Consider the following 19,269-nt stretch of genomic DNA (forward strand, 5'->3'; position numbering starts at 1 on the left):
CCTTCAACTAATTTAGCATTTACCCAGTACCTTCTCTTTTGTGAATTTTGGTTAAAAAAAAACAAATTTAATGATTGGAATTTGTAACATTGTCTGGTGGACTGTAGAAAAATAGTATCTTTTGTTCTGATACACCCAGGGTGGTAAGCAACTCTCCTTATCAGATGAGATTGTGATTCGTCTTTCAGATCATGACTGTAACACTGAAAACTAATGCTCAAACCGGAATCTTTTCTTTTGCTTGGAAATGCAGCTCCTGATGCAAACTGACCTTCACATTCTCTTACAGAGATAACAAGGTGTAGAGCTGGATGAACACAGCAGGCCAAGCAGCATCAGAGGAGCAGGAAGGCTGACGTTTCGGGCCTAGACTCTTCTTCAGGAAGATTAACTGCAAGGTCTAGTCAGCACTGCCCAGATGAATAAGAAAACATTCTGCTAGATAATGTGTTATGACCACATGAGGCAAGGTCATGGCTCCCCTCATTTTTGTTTTAGACACCTCTTGGTCAGTTACAACAATTTTTTTTCTTATTTTGCACATAGCTAATTGCAATTCGATTAAATTTAGTTAACCAGACCAAAAATGGAGCGCCAATTCCAAAGCTTTCTGGAGTGAAAGAGAGGGCAGTTTTATTACCTACTACTACCACCACAAAAATAAACACACAATAACAAACAGGCACAAATACAGTTTACAAAGAAGGAAGGGGTATGAAGAGGTGTTCAGCAGGAAATTAGAGAGGTTGTGCTGTTTTTCATTGTTCATCTCTCATGAATGAGCATCACTGGCCAAACTATGCCACTGTCCACCCTTCTAGGTGATTAAGAGTTAACCACATCGATATATTATCACAACATCATTGCTTCTCTTCACTTAATCCATCCCCTAATCAAATAGTCTGACTGGGTTCCTGTTGCTATTGTCACACCAGCAGCAGACCATTATTTTAAATGGGTGACTATCTGCCTAATCATCTGAAAACCATGAGTGACCCATCAGCAAGGTAGGCCCAGTGACGAAGAGTTGGCACCTGAAGAGTGGGGACTCTGACATTGGTGGGTGTGGTGCAGACGGTGAAGGGGTGATGGCACAGGTGCTGTGGAAGCAGCAAAGTGATCTATGAGAAGATTTTGCAGATAGCCATGGGAGATTTGGTGATTGAAAAATAAAAATTAGTTGTGTGTAAGATTTTTTTTTAAGAAGTAGAAAAAAGGTTTACATATGTAACCCATCTAGAATGCAAGTCAGTCTGCCAGGCTTCTTGTATAGCAAAAACAGTAACATGAACTATTTTATTAAATGCAATGATCAGGTTACAAGACACTAAAAATTTTGCAATGGCAATTTTTAAAAAGATTGACTTGATTACCAGCCATACATTACTGAAAAATAGTGAATGTTGGGTTGTTTCCATAATCCTGCTGTTGACATCACACAGTCAACCATCACTGTTTCAAAACCAAACTTTCCAAGATTTTGCTAACAGTCCCTTAATAGGAGGATCTTCTATCCCATGATGCTGAAACTGCACCATCTCTTTAAAAATGCGGAAGGTGTTTCTGTTGAGTTTTCACTTGTCCTTCTGCTCTGGTTCATAGGACCACAGATGCCAGAGTGAGGGCATGCCAAATAAAAAAGTCTGAAATGCCCACTTGAACTGGACATTTACATTTGTAATCCCCTTGTCACTGTGAGAGCAGAAAGAGAGAGAAAAGGCAAAATTAGTGTAGATCAGTGCAGCAACAGAACTTAATGCTATAAAGATTCTGTTTAAAGAAACACATTTCCGAAGCCTAAAACAGGGGCCTACAACAGTTATTCATTCAGCAATCATCTCTACTGCTGCTTTTAAATTTGCCTGCTGCAAGACTTGTGCTTGGAAAGGGAGATCTTGCATTTGCTGGCCAAATGTCCACCCTGCATGACCAACGATCAGCTACGAGTCTGTGGGAACCACCTTTGCCTCCGAGTCCCTCCGAGTACATAATCCAGACTGACACATCCAGTGCACGAGAGGGACTGCTGCCTGGTTAAAAATATGATCTTCCAGATGAGGTGTTAAACTCAGTAAAGGATACAAACATGTTAGAGGCAGTGGAGAGAAAGTTCTGATCCCTGGGATGAGGGGTTTATCTTATGAAGAAAAGTTGAACAGGTTTGGGTGTATATCCATTGGAACACAGAAGAATGTAAGGTTATCTAGTTCTAATATAGAAGATTCTGAGAGACTAGATAGGATGAATGATGAAAGGATGTTTTCCCTTGCTAGGGAGACTAGAACTAAAGGATATGGTTTAAAAATAAATAGTCTTCAATTTAAGATGGAAATGGGGAGGATTTTTTTTTCTCTCAGAACTCACAGGAACATACAAATTAGTAGCATGAATAGATCACCTTAGGAGTAGGATCATCAGTCTTTGGAGCTCTCTTTCCCAGAAAGCTGTGAAGGTGAGATAATGGAATATATTTAAGCTAGCTGTAGATAAAACTTGACTCATAAGGGAGTCAAAGGTTCAGGGGGAGGCAGCCATGATCGGACTGAAATGACAGATCAGGTCAAGGGGCCAAACAACCTAACCCACTCCTAAATCTTATGGTCACATAACCCCTTGTTGCAAATTTGAAATATCAATGGCATCTGAAAGGTCAATAGCAAGGGGACAAAATTTAAAGTGAAAGGCAGGAGGTTGAAAAGGGGATGTGAGTAAAGTCTTTTTCACCCAGGGGCTGGTATGGGTCTTGAATGCTCTGCCTGGGTGGGTAGTTGAGGTCAGAAACCTCACAACCATTAAAACGTACTTGGATGAGCACTTGAAGTTTAAAAACATTCAATGCTCTGGGCCTAGTGCAGGAAAATGGGACTGTGTATGTAGGTAGTAGCATATTTTTGGCAGTACAGACTTGCTGGGCCAAACAGCCTGTCTTGTACTATATAATTCTATGAGTCACTCTATTGAAGAGAGGGAGATTTCTCCTCTGAAATAAAAACACAAAAGGGCTGAAGAAATTCAACAGGTTAACTGTATCCGTGAAGAGAAAATTAATATTTTGAACTGAAAGCAGTCAGGAAATGATGGCATTTATGCTGATGTCTGTGGGTGGGGAAAAGGAAAAGTTGAATAGATAGAGACAGTGCCCAGAGCAAGAGAGAAAAGGAGAAGCAGACAGAGGGATTGAAGATAACGTGCCAAGAGTGATAAATGCTGAATGGATGTTAACAGAGAAGTGTGAGTTGTTGAAAATAGGCTGGATGTGCTCAGACGAACCCACACAGTACAGGATCTGGGGTATGAACATGGAGGAAGGTTTCAATGACCTGAAATTGCTAAACTCAATGTCATGTCCTGAGGGTTGTAAGGTACCTCAGCAGAAGAATAGGTATTGTTCCTCCAGCTTGCTTGGAGTTTTGCTGGAGCACTGCAGCAGGCTTCCTCTATGCTTTGGTCAACATCTGCCCCTTAATAAATCCCACTTAAAAATCAATTATCTGCTAATTTATCTAATTGCAGTTTTGTGGAAGTTTGTTGTGCACGTATCAGTACCGCATTTCCTACATGTAGAGACCACACTTTAGAAATATTTCAGGGTCCGTGAAGTGCTCTGGCATGTCATATTGACTTGAAGGTCACCAAATAAATGAGAGATCTTTCCTTAGACTGAGAGTTATGTGAAGTACACATTATCATACTGACCATTACTGCTACTGAAATCCTACTGACCACATTGTAATCATCTCAGCTATGGCCCTGTTCTTGAAAGGCAGGATGCTGGTAATTATGGTCAGGATTTAAAGCACTAGGCTCAGCAGTGTATTTTAAAGGCCTGAGAAGAGACCTTTGTAATGACAAGACCTTCAAATATTTACATAAATACAATTTACACTGGGAGAACTGCCATTGAATTACAATCCAGCAAGGATTTATTTCTCTTTCCACAAACTGAGGTTTCAGAACTAGGGCTATTTGGGAGAATCATTAAACATAATGGTCAACAGAGTGCTTTCTTGGAAAAGACTTCTGGCTGGCAGTTCACCCATGTGTTATATTAACCCCACGGGGGCAGATTTGGCTGTTTGCTTTAAAAGAATTGATGTCATAACACTGGCCTCAGTTTAAGTGATCCCTTTCATTGGAAAACTAATATTAACTAGCTCAGTTATGCTCATGTGTCAAACTCTCCACCCTTAGCCCAGACACACCAAGCATAAACTCACTTGCTTCCTCCTCCAAAGTGCAGACCACAACCACAAATTTCAACAGAAGAATTGAAGAGCAAACAGAGCGCTTTTCACATCAGAATTTCTTCATGTGAAAGGGATAAAGTGCATATTTCTGCACGGGGTGGCATGTCTACCAGGCTGTTGTCGATCTTAAGGGGAGGAATGGCAAAAACTGGCTTTTTATAAAGAAAGGAATGGAGAGCCAGCTGTATTTGTATTGTTGAAAATTGCAAATTTGTTTCCACTTTCCAGTAGATTATGTTATTCATTCTGAAAGGAAGGGTGTATTTCCATTACTCCAGCTGTGTAATCCTTTTTATGAATAGGGATAACATTTTATCTTCATCTCTATTTCAACAACATTTTTGAAGGAATTGTGGCGCCATCTACCATGATCATTGTGAGAATGCACCAGTGTAGATACTTCAAAATCAAACTGTTCAGATATGTTGCTACGCACCTCTGGAGCAAGCAGGGCTTGAATCCAAATTTCCTTGCACAGGCTTATGGACACTAACATTGTGTCACAAAAGAGTCCTAAGTACCCTGGTGTATCCACATTCTTTAATTTGGTACAAACTGTGGCATCTTTTAGTTCCAGTCATTGTTCACTGAGAAGAAGTTAACATAAAGCTGATTCTACACAATACTCTGATGAATATTTAAACAATCTGATATTGGCTTTTCAATTTGTCCCTGCTGTTAAACCTAAATCAGGCATTTGTGTTTTATTTCTGTTCCAAAATCTATTGTATGGGAGGGTGGGAAGAATTTGATAAGTTGGTACAATGGAGGCAAATGCTGCTGGATTTAGTAACAGAGAAATGAAAAAAACATTTTTAAAACTATTCTTTTGGACAAGAAATCTATAAAAGGTAATATTTTAAAAATATAACATTAAAGATAGTTTTACATTTTCAAGGGCTCAATGTCTTAGTGCAGTGCCGATGAAACTTGGCAAGTCTGTACAATATTTTGAGGACTTCTGTTAAATGGCTGGTGATCCACGTAGGTACCAACGACACAGGTAGAAAGAGGAAAGGGGTTCTGCTGATTAGCCCAGGGCTAAATTAAAAAGCAGAACTAAAAAAAAGGTAATAATCTCCAGATTACAACCTGAGGCACGAGGCTAGCCAAGGGAAAAAAAGTGAAGGGACGCTCAGCAGAAATTATTAAAAGTTTCCAGAACAAGTAACCTAACAAGGAATCTAGTTTCAGAGACAAGTAAGAGAAGAGAGGGCAGTCGATGCAGGGCTGCGAGTGTTGTACTTAAATGCGTGCAGTATACGAAACAAAGTGAGCGAGCCTGTGGCACAGTTTGAAAATGTTTTGGGTATCAGAGATGTGGCTGCAAGGAGATTAGGTCTGGGAACTAAGTATCTAAGGATACACATCTTATCAAAAGGACAGGGAGATATGCAAAGGGGGCGGGGTTGCCTTATTAGTATGAAATTAAACTAAAATCGATAGCAAGAAGAGATATACAGTCAGAAGGAGTAGAATCTGTATAGGTTTAGTTGAGGAACCCCAAAGGAAAAAAAGACCCTGATGGGAGTTGTATACAGACCTCCTAGCAGTAGTTAGGAATATGGAAAGAAAATCAGGAGATAGAAAAGGCATACAAGAAATGCACTATTAAAATAATCATAGGGGGCTCAGTACTCAGGTGGATTGGTAAAAATCAGGTTAGCAGCAGACCCCAACAAAAGGAAATCATGGAATGTGTACTAGATGCTTTTTTGGAGCAGCTTGTGGTAGAGCCCACTAGGGAACACGCAGTTCTGGATTTGATGATGTGTAAGGAGGCAAACTTGATTAGGGAGCTTAAGGTGAAGGAATCCTCGGGGACAGTGACCATTATACGATAGAATTCACCTCGCTGCTTGAGAAAGAAGCTGGAATCAGATCTAACACTACTACACTTGGTTAGAGACAAAAAAAACTGCAGATGTTGGAATCCAAGGTAGACAGATAGGAGGCAGGAAGAATACAAATAGCCAGGCAGCATTTGGAGGAAAGGAGAAAAGTCAACATTTCGGGTATTACCCTTCTTCAGTCACAAAAGTGGATGTTGGACCACCGGAAAAAGTGACTAGAGAAATAGTAACTGAATAGGAACTGAATAGCACACCCTCTATAGGCTAAATGAGAAGGCCAATGTTTTGCTTTGGGAATTTACACTCAATACTGGTTACTGATGCCATATGCCCAAACAGAGAAGCATTTCCACTACAGAACTCACTGAGCTCCACATGTACCAAATTTAATAGTAAAGTTAGGTTAAACAGAAGATATTGTTAATGAGTTGTAGGTGGATGACGGACATTCACTGGAGCTCCTGTAAATGGATGCAGGTTAAAGCTTTAGGAATGGAGTTAGGACATGTACGTTTGTACGTATGTAATTCTGTAAATTAATACTGTGGTGTGTAATATTAGTTCTAGTGTTTCCCTTTACCAACTGACATTTTGAAATAGGACAGATGTGAAGCAGACTTACCTGCAGATTTTGATGCTGTACAGTGCTTCAGCAAGATGGAGACCCCAGGCCAACCAGTACCTGCAAAAGATTGGAAATAAAGATACACATACACACACACACTAACTTGGTCTGAAATGGCGACAACAGTCCAATTGGATGCAGTTCAGCATGTCCATTCATGTTCTCCAATTTTCTGAAGGACACAAGCCAACAATGAGACAATTCACCATGATGCTGAACTTCAGAATGACTTTTGACTGCAAGAGTATGTGCAACACTCTACTGTTCCCTATTAATTAAACATGAAAGAGTGAATTTGCCTTCAACATACATTCCCTCTTGCACTGGTGAACCATCTATAAGAAGCACTGCATCAACTTCAACAAACAGTAACTCCCAAAAACACAATCTTCTTGACCTAGAAGAACAAGAGCAGCAGGCATACCATAATAATACCACTAAACAGCACTACAGGTTAACCCTGAATACCCAGTACAAACGGTCCAAGAAGGCAGCTCACCACTACCTTTTTGATGGCCATTAAGAACCTATAATAGATGCTGGCCAGCTTGCCCACATCCAGAGAATAATGGTTTTGGAAATAGGCAACAGCTTGCTCACAGTTGCACAAGGTCACTTGATCATGTTTCCAGGCAATGTTGTCACTAGCTTCAAACCTTCCTGAAGGTGCATAATTCCTTGGACTTCCCACTTTACACAGAGTTTGAGTTTAGAACTAGCTAGGGAACTTTCTAGCCCTTGGAGGATTCCAGGGCTAAGAAAAAAAAAACAGACATCTGACTGATTTTTCTCACTTTTACATGTCACATAGGATCTGTGTGGCCTGGATAGGGCTACCATGGCAATTAAATTTCAATCCTTATTCCTGGTAATTCCCATATATCTCATGTTACAGATCCTGATAGATCTCCAAGAGATCTATCCGCCCTACAAGATGATAGCTACAAAAGCAGTCCCTCTCCCAACCTCTACTTCACTACATTCACTCAGGAAAGATAACTGCAAGATGTGAACACATAGAATTTAGGGACTTTGACTTCAAAAGCCAGGGTTCACAGTTTATGGTAGGAAGGGGAAAGACAGTGGTGGATGAGTGGAGATGGTTGCGGGATCAAGATAGGGGGTGCAGTGCATACCAGGGACTTACCCAACGTACAAGTGGGAGTAATAGTTGTCCACCAAATACTTGGAGAAGTTGCCCAAGGGTCCCAGACTCTTGTAAGGCACACTCTGCGGCCAAAACATCAGCAACTACAAAGAGAATGATGCGTGGTTTACAGAAAAATAAACAAACCAAACAACAAAATGAGGAATTTATGAGAACTGTCTTTAACCAGGTAGTGCCGACGTGACACTCACTATCACAAAGAATAGTTGAAGTGAATAACACAGATGCATTTAAGGGTGTGCTGGATAAGCGCAAGAGAATACAGGTACAGAAGGATATGCAAATGGGAGTAAGCTGATGAAGGGTGGGAGGGGGATCGGGTGTCAGTTAGGAATAAAAACAGTTTACCGTGATATAAGTTTTATGTAAGGTCATTTCTTATTTTTCGGCAATTACGGGGCACCTTTGAATTCAAAGTGGTTCTTGGGCAGTCAACTCCCTGGTGCACTCTCCACTGTGCATGTGTTTGTGACATTGGGCAAAGGATAACTGCACAATTTCCCTCTAAATCTTGGTTTCTCTGGATTCTAAGCAGGCAAAGTTGGAGCATTTTAGCCCATCCTCAAAGCTAACTAACTACCTAACTAAAGATCCACTCCCCACCATGGACAGAACCAATGTCATCTACATGATCCTCTGCAGAGACTGCGAGAAACACTACATCGGACAAACAGGAAGGAAACTAACAACAAGAGTACATGAACACCAACTGGCTACAAAAAGACACGACCAATACTCACTCATCTCAATCCACATGGACAAGGAGAACCACGACTTCGACTGGGACAACACCAAGCTCCTGGGACAGGCTAGGCAGAGACAAGCACGAGAATTCCTGGAAGCATGGCACTCCACAAAGCATGCTATTAATAAACACATTGAACTCGACCCCATATACATTCCACTACGGAGGAAACCCGGAAGTGAGGCAATCCATCGCAACGGACCCCAGGGTTTAAAAACCAGGCGGGAAAACACACCGACGCTTCATCAGAGGCTGCACTGAGGATGTTACCAAGCATGGTAACAAAACGTCTGCGGAACAACAAACCAGCTCGGCGAGCCAACCAACCTCAACACCCACAACTCGAGCTACAGATCTACTCCAAAACCTTAGTGACTAACTACCAGTTTAAACAGCCCCTGTCTTTTACCTCCATTCCCCATTCCTTACCTTGTGAGACCAGAGAAAGATCAGGAGGATACCTGGACATCTATATGCTTTCAAATCTGGCTTCAAATTCCTGGGCTTGATAACTGGTTAACTGAGCAACAAGAGGAGATCTGAAACAAAATAAAATCAGCTCCTTCCCTCCTCTGCTATAACTACTCACTATTCCAGGAACATGCCAGATTGCAAAAAAATAAAAAAAAGCACTTGGATTGACAGCAAATTGTCTTTTCAAGCTTCTCTCCAGCTCCAGATGAGCCAAAAATTCCTCTGAACCATTATTGGAAACGCCAAAGCCATTGCCTCCATCTTAAACCCCCCAATTCTATTTTATTCTGCAAAGATCTTTAGCAAAGCTGGGAGTGAATGCGTAGGTGCACTAATCCACATGTGCAGACCCTTACAGTGGCGCAGCTTAGAGGTAACATCACTTCCAACCCTTCAGCAAATTCACATGAAACCATCCCTCTCCTTGGCAAATGTCTAAAGTTGAACTAATCATCCTTGCCTTACATAATGACACTGCCTTCTGGTCAAGTAACTCTCATGGTTTTAAAATTCTCATCCTCCTTTTCAAATCTTTCTATGTCCCTATCTCTCTGTTTCTGTAATTTCCTTCATCTCTTAAGCCACACCCAGATATCTGTACCCCTCTAACTTGGCCTGACATCTCTGCCTCATTAATTGAGGAAGGGGGCAGGTAAATGGTCAGGAAATTGTAAATTCTGCCCTCAGATCCCCTTCCACACTGCCCAAACCCAGCTATATTTCCAGGTCACTTAACCAAGAGATGCTGTGCACTCTGTCAGACCCAGCTATTTGGAATCCCACTCCCCTCAAAAAGAAATCTGAAGAATGTTGCCTGTAAAGTACTGCCTCATTGAACAGCATAAAAGATTATTACAAATTATTTTATAATTGAAGGTCATACGGTTCCCATTTTAGCAACTCGACGATGATAAGGGTCCATGCTTGCAAAGGGCCTTATGCAACTTTTACCCTATCCCTCTTGACTTCAGGACCCAACCTGCTGTCCCACAAAGACAGCAAAGGTTATAAAGCAGAGACGTGGCCAGGGAGATGTATTCCACACACAAGAACAGAAATTGCTGGGGAATCTGAGCAGGTCTGGCAGCTTCTGTGGAGAGAAAGCAGATTCAACATTCCAGATCCAATAACCCTTTCAGCAGAACTAGGAGTAGCTAGAAAAAGATGGTATAAATGTTGAAGACAAAGTGGAGTAAATGAGTGAGAGGATAGAGTCCAGGGAGGAAGAAAGACACTTGGGCAAACAAAAGGATGGATAATGATAAGTCATAGGAGAAAAGCTGATGACAGGGACCATTAGTGGGTGAAAACAGGTTGACTGTGCTGAAAGGGTCTTTTTTTCCCCGGAGTGTAGGTGGTTGAGAGGAGATCTTATAGATGTTTATAAAATCATGAGGAGTATAGATAGGGTTAATAGTAGGTGTCTTTTCTCTATGATGGGGGATTTCAAGACTAGGGGGCATATTTCTTAAGGTGAAAGGAGAAGAGGTTTAAGAAAAAGGCATGAGAGGCAAATTTTTACAGAGAGGGCAGTTTACATGTGGAATGAACTTCCTGAGGAAGTGACAGATGTGGGCACAGTTACAACATTTAAAAGACATGCAGTACAAGGAATAAGGTAAATGAGCTTGTGGCACAGATCGAAACTGGCAGGTATGACGTGGTGGGCATCACAGAGACGTGGCTGCAAGGGGATCAGGATTGGGAACCGAATATCCAACGAACGTATCAACATCCTATCGAAAAGATAGGCAGGTGCGCTGAGGGGGGTGGGGTTGCCTTATTAGTGAAAAATGAAATTAAATCAATAGGAAGAAACGAAGTAGGGTCAGATGGTGTAGAATCTGTGTGGGTAGAATTGATGAACCGCGAAGGTGAAAAAACTATAGTTGGGGTTGTGTACAGGCCTCCAAACAGTAGTCAGGAGCTGGGGTGCTGGATGCACCAGGAGATAGAAAAAAGTTGCGTAAGAAAGACAAAGTCACAGTGATCATGGGGGATTTCAATATGCAGATGGAGTGGGAAAATCACGTTGGTAGTGGATTGCAAGAAAATGAGTTTGTGGAATGTCTATGAGATGGCTTTTTGAAGCAGCTCGTGGTGGAGCCCACAAGGGAACAGGCAATACTGCATTTGGTGTTATGCAATGAGGCAGACTTGATAAGGGAGCTTAAGGTAAAGGAACCCTTAGGAGGCAGTGATCATAAGATGATAGAATTTACTCTGCAATTTGAGAGGGAGAAGATAGAATCAGAGGTAATGGTATTACAGCTGAGTAAAGGTGACTACAGAGGTATGAGAGAGCAGCCTAGCAGGAAAGACAGTGGAACAGCAATGGCAGGAGTTTCTGGGAGTAATTCAGGAGACACAGCAAAAATTCATCTCTAGGAAAAAGAAGCATGGTACAGGAAGGATGAGGCAACCACAGCTGACTAAGGAAGTCAGGGATAGTATAAAAGCAAAAGAGAAAGCATATAATGCAGCAAAGGGCAGTGGGAAACCAGAGGACTGGGAAGCTTTCAAAGACCAACAGAGAAAAAAAAGAGGGAGAAGATTAAATATGAGAGTAAGCTAGCCAGTAATATAAATGAAGGCTGTAAGAGTTTCTTTAGATATATAAAGGGCAAAAGAGATGCAAAAGTGGACATTGGACCACTGGAAAATGACAGTGGAGAGGTTGTAGTGGGGAACAAGGAAATGGCTGAGGAACTGAATAATTACTTCACGTCAGTCTTCACGGTGGAAGACACGAGTAATCTCCCAAAATTTCAAGAGAGTCAGGGTGCAGAGCTGAGTATGGTAGCCATCACCAAGGAAAAGGTGCTAGTAAAATTGATTGACCTGAAGGTGGACTAATCACCTGGACCAGATGGACTACACCCCAGAGTTCTAAAGGAGATAGCTGAAGAGATAGTGGAAGCGTTAGTGGTGATTTTTCAGGAATCACTAGATTCAGGGAGAGTCCCAGAGGACTGGAAAATGGCTAACATGACACCCCTGTTTAAAAAGGGATTAAGGCAAAAGACAGAAAATTACAGGCCGATTAGCCTAACCTCAGTCGTGGGTAAGATTTGAGTCCATTGTAAACGATGAGATTATTGAATATTTGGAAGTGTATAGTCAAATAGGGTAAAGTCAGCATGGTTTCATCAAGGGGAGGTCATGCCTGTCAAATCTGCTAGAATTCTTTGAGGAAATAATGAGCAGGGTAGACCAAAGAGAGCCAGTGGATGTTATCTACCTGGACTTCAAGAAGGCCTTTGATAAGGTGCCACACAGGAGGCTGCTGAGTAAGATAAGGGCCCATGGTGTTAGAGGCAAGGTGCTAGCATGGATAGAAGATTGGCTGTCTGGCAGAAAGCAGAGAGTAGGGATAAAGGGGTCTTTCTCAGGATGGCAGCCGGTGACAAGTGGAGTTCCGCAAGGGTAAGTGATGGGACCACAACTTTTCACTTTGTACATTAATGATCTAGATGAAGGATTTATGGGCATTCTGGCTAAGTTTGCAGACGACACAAAGATAGGTGGAGGGACAGGTAGTATTGAGGAGGTGGCGAGGCTGCAGAAGGACTTGGACAGGTTAGGAAAATGGGCAAAGAAGTGGCAGATGGAGTACAACATGGGAAAGTGTGAGGTCACGCACTTTGATAAGAAGAATAAAAGCATGGACTATTTTCTAAATGGGGAGAAAATTCATAAGTCTGAAGTGCAAAGAGACTTGGGAGTTCTAGAGCAGGATTCTGTCAAGGTAAACTTGCATGTTGAGTCAGTAGTCGGGAAGGCAAATGCAACGTTGGCAGTTATTTTGAGAGGACTTGAATATAAAAGCAGGGATGTACTACTGAGGTCCGCTAAGGCTCTGGTCAGGCCACATTTGGAGTATTGCATGCAGTTTTGGGCCCCATATCTCAGGAAGGATGTACTGGCCCTGGAGTGGGTTCAGAGAGATTCAGGAGAATGGTCCCAGGAATGGAAAGCTTAACATATGGGGAACGTTTGAGGACTCTGGGACTATACTCATTGGAGTTTAGAAGGATGAGGGGGGATTTAATTGAACCTTTCAGAATACTGAATGGCCTGGACAAAATCGATGTTGGGAAGATGCTTCCATTGGTAGGAGAGTCTAGGACCCGAGGGCACAGCCTTAGAGTAAAGGGAAGGCCTTTTAGAACAGAGATAAGGAGAAACTACTTCAGCCAGAGAGTGGTGAATCGATGGAATTCACTGCCACAGAAGACTGTGGAGGCCAGGTCATTGAGTACATTTAAGACTGAGATAGATAGGTTCTTGATTATCAAGGGGATCAAGGGTTATGGGGAGAAAGCAGGAGAATGGGGTTGAGGAACTTATCAGCCATGATTGAATGGCAGAGCAGACTTGGTGGGCCAAATAGCCTAATTTCTGCTCCTATGTCTTATGGTCTTAGATAAGCACATGAATAGTAAAGGATTGGAGCAATATGGGCCAGGAGCAGGCAGGTGGGACTAGTTTAATTTGGGATTATGTTCGGCATGGACTGGTTGGACTGAAGGTGTCTCCAGGAGGCAGCGTCTGTATGATAATTCTTTTCCATGCCTGCCACTGCAGAATACTCCATCTAACAGGTCGGGAGTGTAGAATTACCACTAAGGAGGTGGCGTTGAATATCAATTGAATCTGAATGGGAGACCAATAATGCAACAGATGCAACAGGATTGTTCTCAGTAGCTCTTTGTTGATCCGCACTTAAGGAAATAACTCAAAACATGTCTACATCATATATAAGACACAGAAACAAGCTTAACTAATCATGCCAGCGCTTATACTACTCTCAAGTATTCCATACACATACGTACAGTGTAATACCCCAAGGATCCAATGACGAAGGTTACCCAGAAGAAGCTGGTCCTCCTGAAATAAGTACTGGAGACTTTATCTGCGAGCATCTTCGCACAGAAATCTTACCAGCAACTCTCCTTGCAAACAGCTCCTGAATAAATCATTGTTTGGGGAGGGTCAAAGGTTACTCGTTTAATTTCATTTCCTGTTTAACTCAGCGAGAGCCTCGGTTAAAGGTAAACCAATCCACAGAACATTATGATCTACAGACTCAAATGGATGTGGTAATAAAGTCTTTCAACACAGCTTAACTGGACCTTTGAGTTAGCCCTCATTTTGAAGGGCAAGGGTGACTGCCTCATTCCTATTCCAGGCAGTGAAGAAATGAGACATGTAGGTCTCACTAAACAAGGTACGTTTATTGTGGTAATGATGTTATGATTGTATGGCATCAACTGCTGCGGTGAGTGCCATTATTTTGATGCACTCTCCCAACTCCTTGCTCCAGTTTATATACAGTACAAATTCACCACAAGATGAGCAGTACCACATCATTTTTAATCAGTTTTTGCCATAATTACCATTTTAATTTGAAACTTTCATTATATTCCTCCTTTTAAAAAGGAAGTTTTTATTTAGTATCTCCAAGGAACGTGCATTAAAGTATATTATAATCAATAATGTGCTTTTTGAGATAACAGGGTGTGGAGCTGGATGAACACGGCAGGCCAGGCAGCATCAGAGGAGCAGGAAAGTTGACGTTTCGGGTCTGGACCCTTCTTCAGAAATGGGGGAGGGGAAGGGGGCTCTGAAATAAATAGAGAGGGGGAGGCGATGGTGGAAGGTGGATAGAGGAGCAGATAGGTGGAGAGAAGACGGACAGGTCAAGGAGGCGGGGATGGAGCTGGTAAAGGTGAGTGTAGGTAGGGAGTTGGGATGGGAGTTCCGCCTGGGAATCCTGCAGCCCAATGGTCTCAATGTGGACTTTACTAGCTTCAGAATTTCCCCACCCCCGACCTCATTCCCAAGACCAGCCCCTCTCGTCCCCGCCTCCTTGACCTGTCCGTCTTTCTCCCACATATCCGCTCCTCCCACCTCACTGACCAACCCCCACCCACACTTCCTATCTATACTCACCTTTACTGGCTTCGTCCCCGCCTCCTTGAACTGTCCGTCTTCTCTCCACCTATCTGCTTCTCTATCCACCTTCTATCATTGCCTCCCCCTCTCTATTTATTTCAGAGCCCCCTTCCCCTCCCCCATTTCTGAAGAAGCGTCCAGACCCGAAACGTCAAGTTTCCTGCTCCTCTGATGCTACCTGGCCGGCTGTGTTCATCGAGCTCCACACCTTGTTATCTGAGACTCCAGCATCGGCAGTTCCTACTATCTCAAAGTGCTTTTTGATGTGTTTTGTAGCAATGCAGTCACTTTATATACTATACAGCAAGATCCCTAAGCAATTAATGAGATGTGACCAGATAATGTTTTTATTCTTTAATTGTCAAGCCCATGGAGTTCTAACTTTGCAAATATGTAAGAGAAAAGGTTAAATTAATATTTCTGCTTTAAAATCTGTACCTTGAAAAAAAGCTCTAAACCTAGTTTCAAAAATGCTTTAGGGATGGAAGCCACATCAGATAACCATCTGTTCCATTAGGAGAATCAAAGGCTGTGTTATCTCAGCATCAAACAAAGGAAGATATTTAGAATTCAATTGGACAACACAACTTCTAAAGTTGTGACGATTCAAAGCTTTTGAGAAAATAGGAGACTGAAAGGTCATACAAAGAATTCCAATATAATTAACTTCTTGCCTGGTGAAACAATGGCTCATTTAAAACTAAGCAGCCATTTTTCCTTGGTTGTGATATGTCAGGCTGTAAGCCAGCATTTTAAGTTGAACTTTAAGAAAAACTCTGAGAGACATGAGCAGAGTGAGAGAGATGGTTAACAGGTAGATGAAGTGAGGCAAGCGAGCTAAAGGACTGCTATACTGAACTGGGCTATCAAGGGGCACAGTCTGCAATGTTGTAAGTGAAATAAAGGAACCTTCAATCCCTCGCAGAAGCTGTTCTGCTGAAACAAAACAAAGAACTGTGGATACTGGAAATCTGAAACAAAAACAGAAAAGTTCAGTAGGTCTGACAGCATCTGTGGAGAGAAAGTATAGTTCTGAAGAAAGATCACTGGACTCAAAATGTTAACTCTGCTTTCCTCCCAAAGTTGTTGCTCTGTTGAGTTTCTCCATCAATTTCTGTTTTTGCTGCTGAATCCACTTCTGGGAGAAACCTCCAACTATTCATCTACTGAAGCCATCAAAGCCGCTTAATTCTGACTTCAACCCTTTCACCTCAAAGAGTGAAGAAGGCTTTCAATGATAAGAGACCAATCTTATTTTCATCTGTATGCCTTTTATTCACATCTACTTTTAATCATGATCTGTAAAGTAGCTAATAATTTGAGCACTTTTTACTTTCCTGATAACTTTCAGCAATAGTGGTGTAATAAACTAAATGTTCTTCCTGTTTAAAATATAAAGCTGGTACTAGTGATTATTTTAAATTGAAACTCTCAAAAACTAGAAGAAGTCTAAACACACTGAGCAAAATTCATAATTCAATTATTGCTCAGCGAACATGCCTGGTTCAGCTGTTACAAGAATGAAGTCACAAAAAAGACCAGCTGGTTCACTGAACCTGCTCGTAATATCTGGAGCAACATGATTAACTACCTCCTATCCCTTCTTTGATGTGTGATCTCCTGGGAGAGGGAACAATATATCCCAGGTCAATGGAGAAATAAATTCTGGAAAATCATTTTCTGGCCCAATAAAGCAATCAAAACTAGTCCAGGAGTTCAATGAATATCTGTACTTCATTTGTTACACCACATTTCTTTTACATGATCCAGTCTCTGCCCCAAGATTACTGGAGTTCCCACTTTTACGGAAGACACACTGCATCAACTGGCAATGTATACTGTATTCCAGAGGCTCTGTAATACCAGGCGGAAAAGGAAATGCCCAACATCCAATTTATTCCAACTTCTGTGCAGTTGACGTCCCTCCTAGTCTTTCAAATCTATTTTTCAAATCAATTGTCACACAGTCCGGGTTTTTCATTATTTAATAGAACTTTGTAGATCATCTCTAAGTCTCTGCTGGTCTATAGTAAATAGACCCAGATCTCTAAACTAATCTGAGTAACTAATTTTGAAAAACAATCAGAGGTACAGTCATTGAGCCTCCACGTCCAGGTAAGAACATCATCCAACAGGAGGGCAGAGTGGAGAATCCGAGAGATCACTTCACCAGATTCTGTATTCTATATTTTTGGTGACTAATTTATATGCTGGAATATCAGGAATTCTGTGAATGTCAATCTTAAATTCTCCAAATTGCACCATTGTCAAGGGAGGTATAGTGCTGGGAGCAAAACCTAGCAACAATTCTGAATTACTAAATGAGCAAAAATAGAAAATCCAGTTTTCAAACCACTGAACAACTCTTTTATGAATCCTGAATAACTTTGTTGGAAACCCAAATATTTTTAGATCACTGCCCTGCCCTCTTGTCAACTGAAAGATTCTTGGCAACAGCCCACTGACATATTTTCCTAACAGACATATCTTCAGTCTATGCACCAGATAATGTTAGCCTTAATGTTCAGAAATAATTAAGAAAAAATGCCATTCAGCTTCTCAGGATTATTTCTGTGGGAAGCAAAATGCCTAAAGGCATAAGCACAAACGAAGGAACACAGAGATTTTGAGTGGGAGATATCCAAAACTTTGCATTTTGCTCTCCCTAAAGACTTTTATAGTTGCACATTTCTGGCATCTCTCTACTTTCATATAAGTGGCAATCCTACCTATTGAAAAAAGCCTACTTTTTTTGTTATTCAGTCATGGGATGTGAGTGTCACAGGCTGGGCAAGCATTTATTGCCCATCCCTACTTGCTGTAGAATTAAGTGGCTTCCTAGGTCATTTCAGAGGGCAGTTAGGAGTCAATCTCATTATTGTGGATCTGAAGTCACAACTAGGCTTGCAGCTTCCTTCCCTAATGGACATTAGTTAACCAGATGGATTTGTGTTTTACAATCAACAATGGTTTCATGGTCACCATTAGACTTTTAACTCCAGATTTTTAAAAATTGAATTCAAATTTCAACTGAACCCAGGTCCCCAGAATTTTGCGTGGGTCTTTAAAAACCTTCGGTAAGTTAGTTAAACATAATTTCCCCTTTAAAAATCCATACTGACTCTTCCTACTCAACCTGCGTTTTTCCACGTAACTACTAATTTTACCCCAAGTAATTGCCTCTAGAAGGTTCTCCACCAGTGAGGTTGTCAATACTGGTCTATATTTTCTGGGCTTATCCTTACAACCTTTCTTGAATAAAGCTGTAATATTTGCATTTTCCTGTCTTCTGGCACCTACCCCAACTCTTGGTAAAATTGAAAGATTATGGCCAGTGCCTTATAATTTCCACTCTCATTTCCTGCAAAATTTTTGGATGCATCTTATCCAGTTTCAGTGCCTTGTCAACTTTAAGTACATACCATCTATCCAAGACTTCTTCCTTAGTAATTTGGACACTTCTAGCAATAGAGTGTCAACATGGCCTGGGTAGTATCTCCATCTTTGGTAAAAATTTACGCAAAGTATTCATTTAACTCCTCAGCCACGTCTTCTGCTTCCATGTCTAAAACCCCTTTCCCCCTAATCGATCCTACTTCTCCTTAAACCACAATTTTACTATTTGTATGCCTATGGAAGACTGAATGCACAATGTTCTGATTCAGAAGCAAAAGTGCAGCAGACTGAGATAACACTGATCTGTGTGCCAATGTGGTGGAATATGCCAACTGATTTGAATTGTTTTGGCTAAGTGAGGGTATAAAAGTTGATGCTCTTATCAGTCAATCACCTGTGGTACACCTGGCATAATTTTCTTAACTATTGAAATTAAAAATCAGAAAATGTTCAACTCGAATTTAGAAGGTATTGGTGACCAGTGTGTAGATCACATCAAGTGCCACTAGTGTTGCAGAGTTAATATGACCCCACCTCCAATCACAGCTCGCACCCGAAACGTTAATTGTTTCTCTCTCCATAGATGCTGAGCTTTTCCAGCACTTTCTGTTTGATCATAGATCATAGAATCCCTACAGTGTGGAAACAGGCCCTTCGGCCCAACAAGTCTACACCGACCCTCAGAGCATCCCACCCAGACCCATCACCCTATAACCCACCTAGTCTACACCTCCCTGAACACTATGGGCAATTTAGCATGGCCAATCCACCCAACCTGCACATCTTTGGACTGTGGGAGGAAA

General features: G+C 41.6%; 1 protein-coding gene across 2 annotated transcripts; it reads right to left on the reverse strand.

The window, feature by feature from the left end:
• Positions 1-626: 626 nt before the first annotated feature.
• tmem254 (transmembrane protein 254) lies at positions 627-14,124 on the reverse strand. 2 transcript variants are annotated; one of them, XM_020518240.2, is made up of 4 exons: positions 13,948-14,124; positions 7,873-7,976; positions 6,723-6,782; positions 627-1,692 (listed from the first exon to the last, which is right to left on the reverse strand). In XM_020518240.2, the coding sequence occupies exons 1-4, from the start codon at positions 14,035-14,037 to the stop codon at positions 1,575-1,577; spliced, it is 372 nt and encodes a 123-aa protein (XP_020373829.1). In that variant the 5' UTR covers positions 14,038-14,124; the 3' UTR covers positions 627-1,574. The 2 variants fall into 2 exon arrangements, with proteins under 2 accessions (XP_020373829.1, XP_020373851.1); XM_020518262.2 differs by lacking the exon at positions 627-1,692 and having other exon boundaries at positions 6,719-6,782; positions 13,948-14,100.
• Between the last annotated feature and the right edge of the window lie 5,145 nt (positions 14,125-19,269).

The sequence above is a fragment of the Rhincodon typus genome, unplaced genomic scaffold (genome assembly GCF_021869965.1).
Source record: "Rhincodon typus isolate 14 unplaced genomic scaffold, sRhiTyp1.1 hic_rhity00002253, whole genome shotgun sequence".
Classification (NCBI taxonomy): domain Eukaryota; kingdom Metazoa; phylum Chordata; class Chondrichthyes; order Orectolobiformes; family Rhincodontidae; genus Rhincodon; species Rhincodon typus.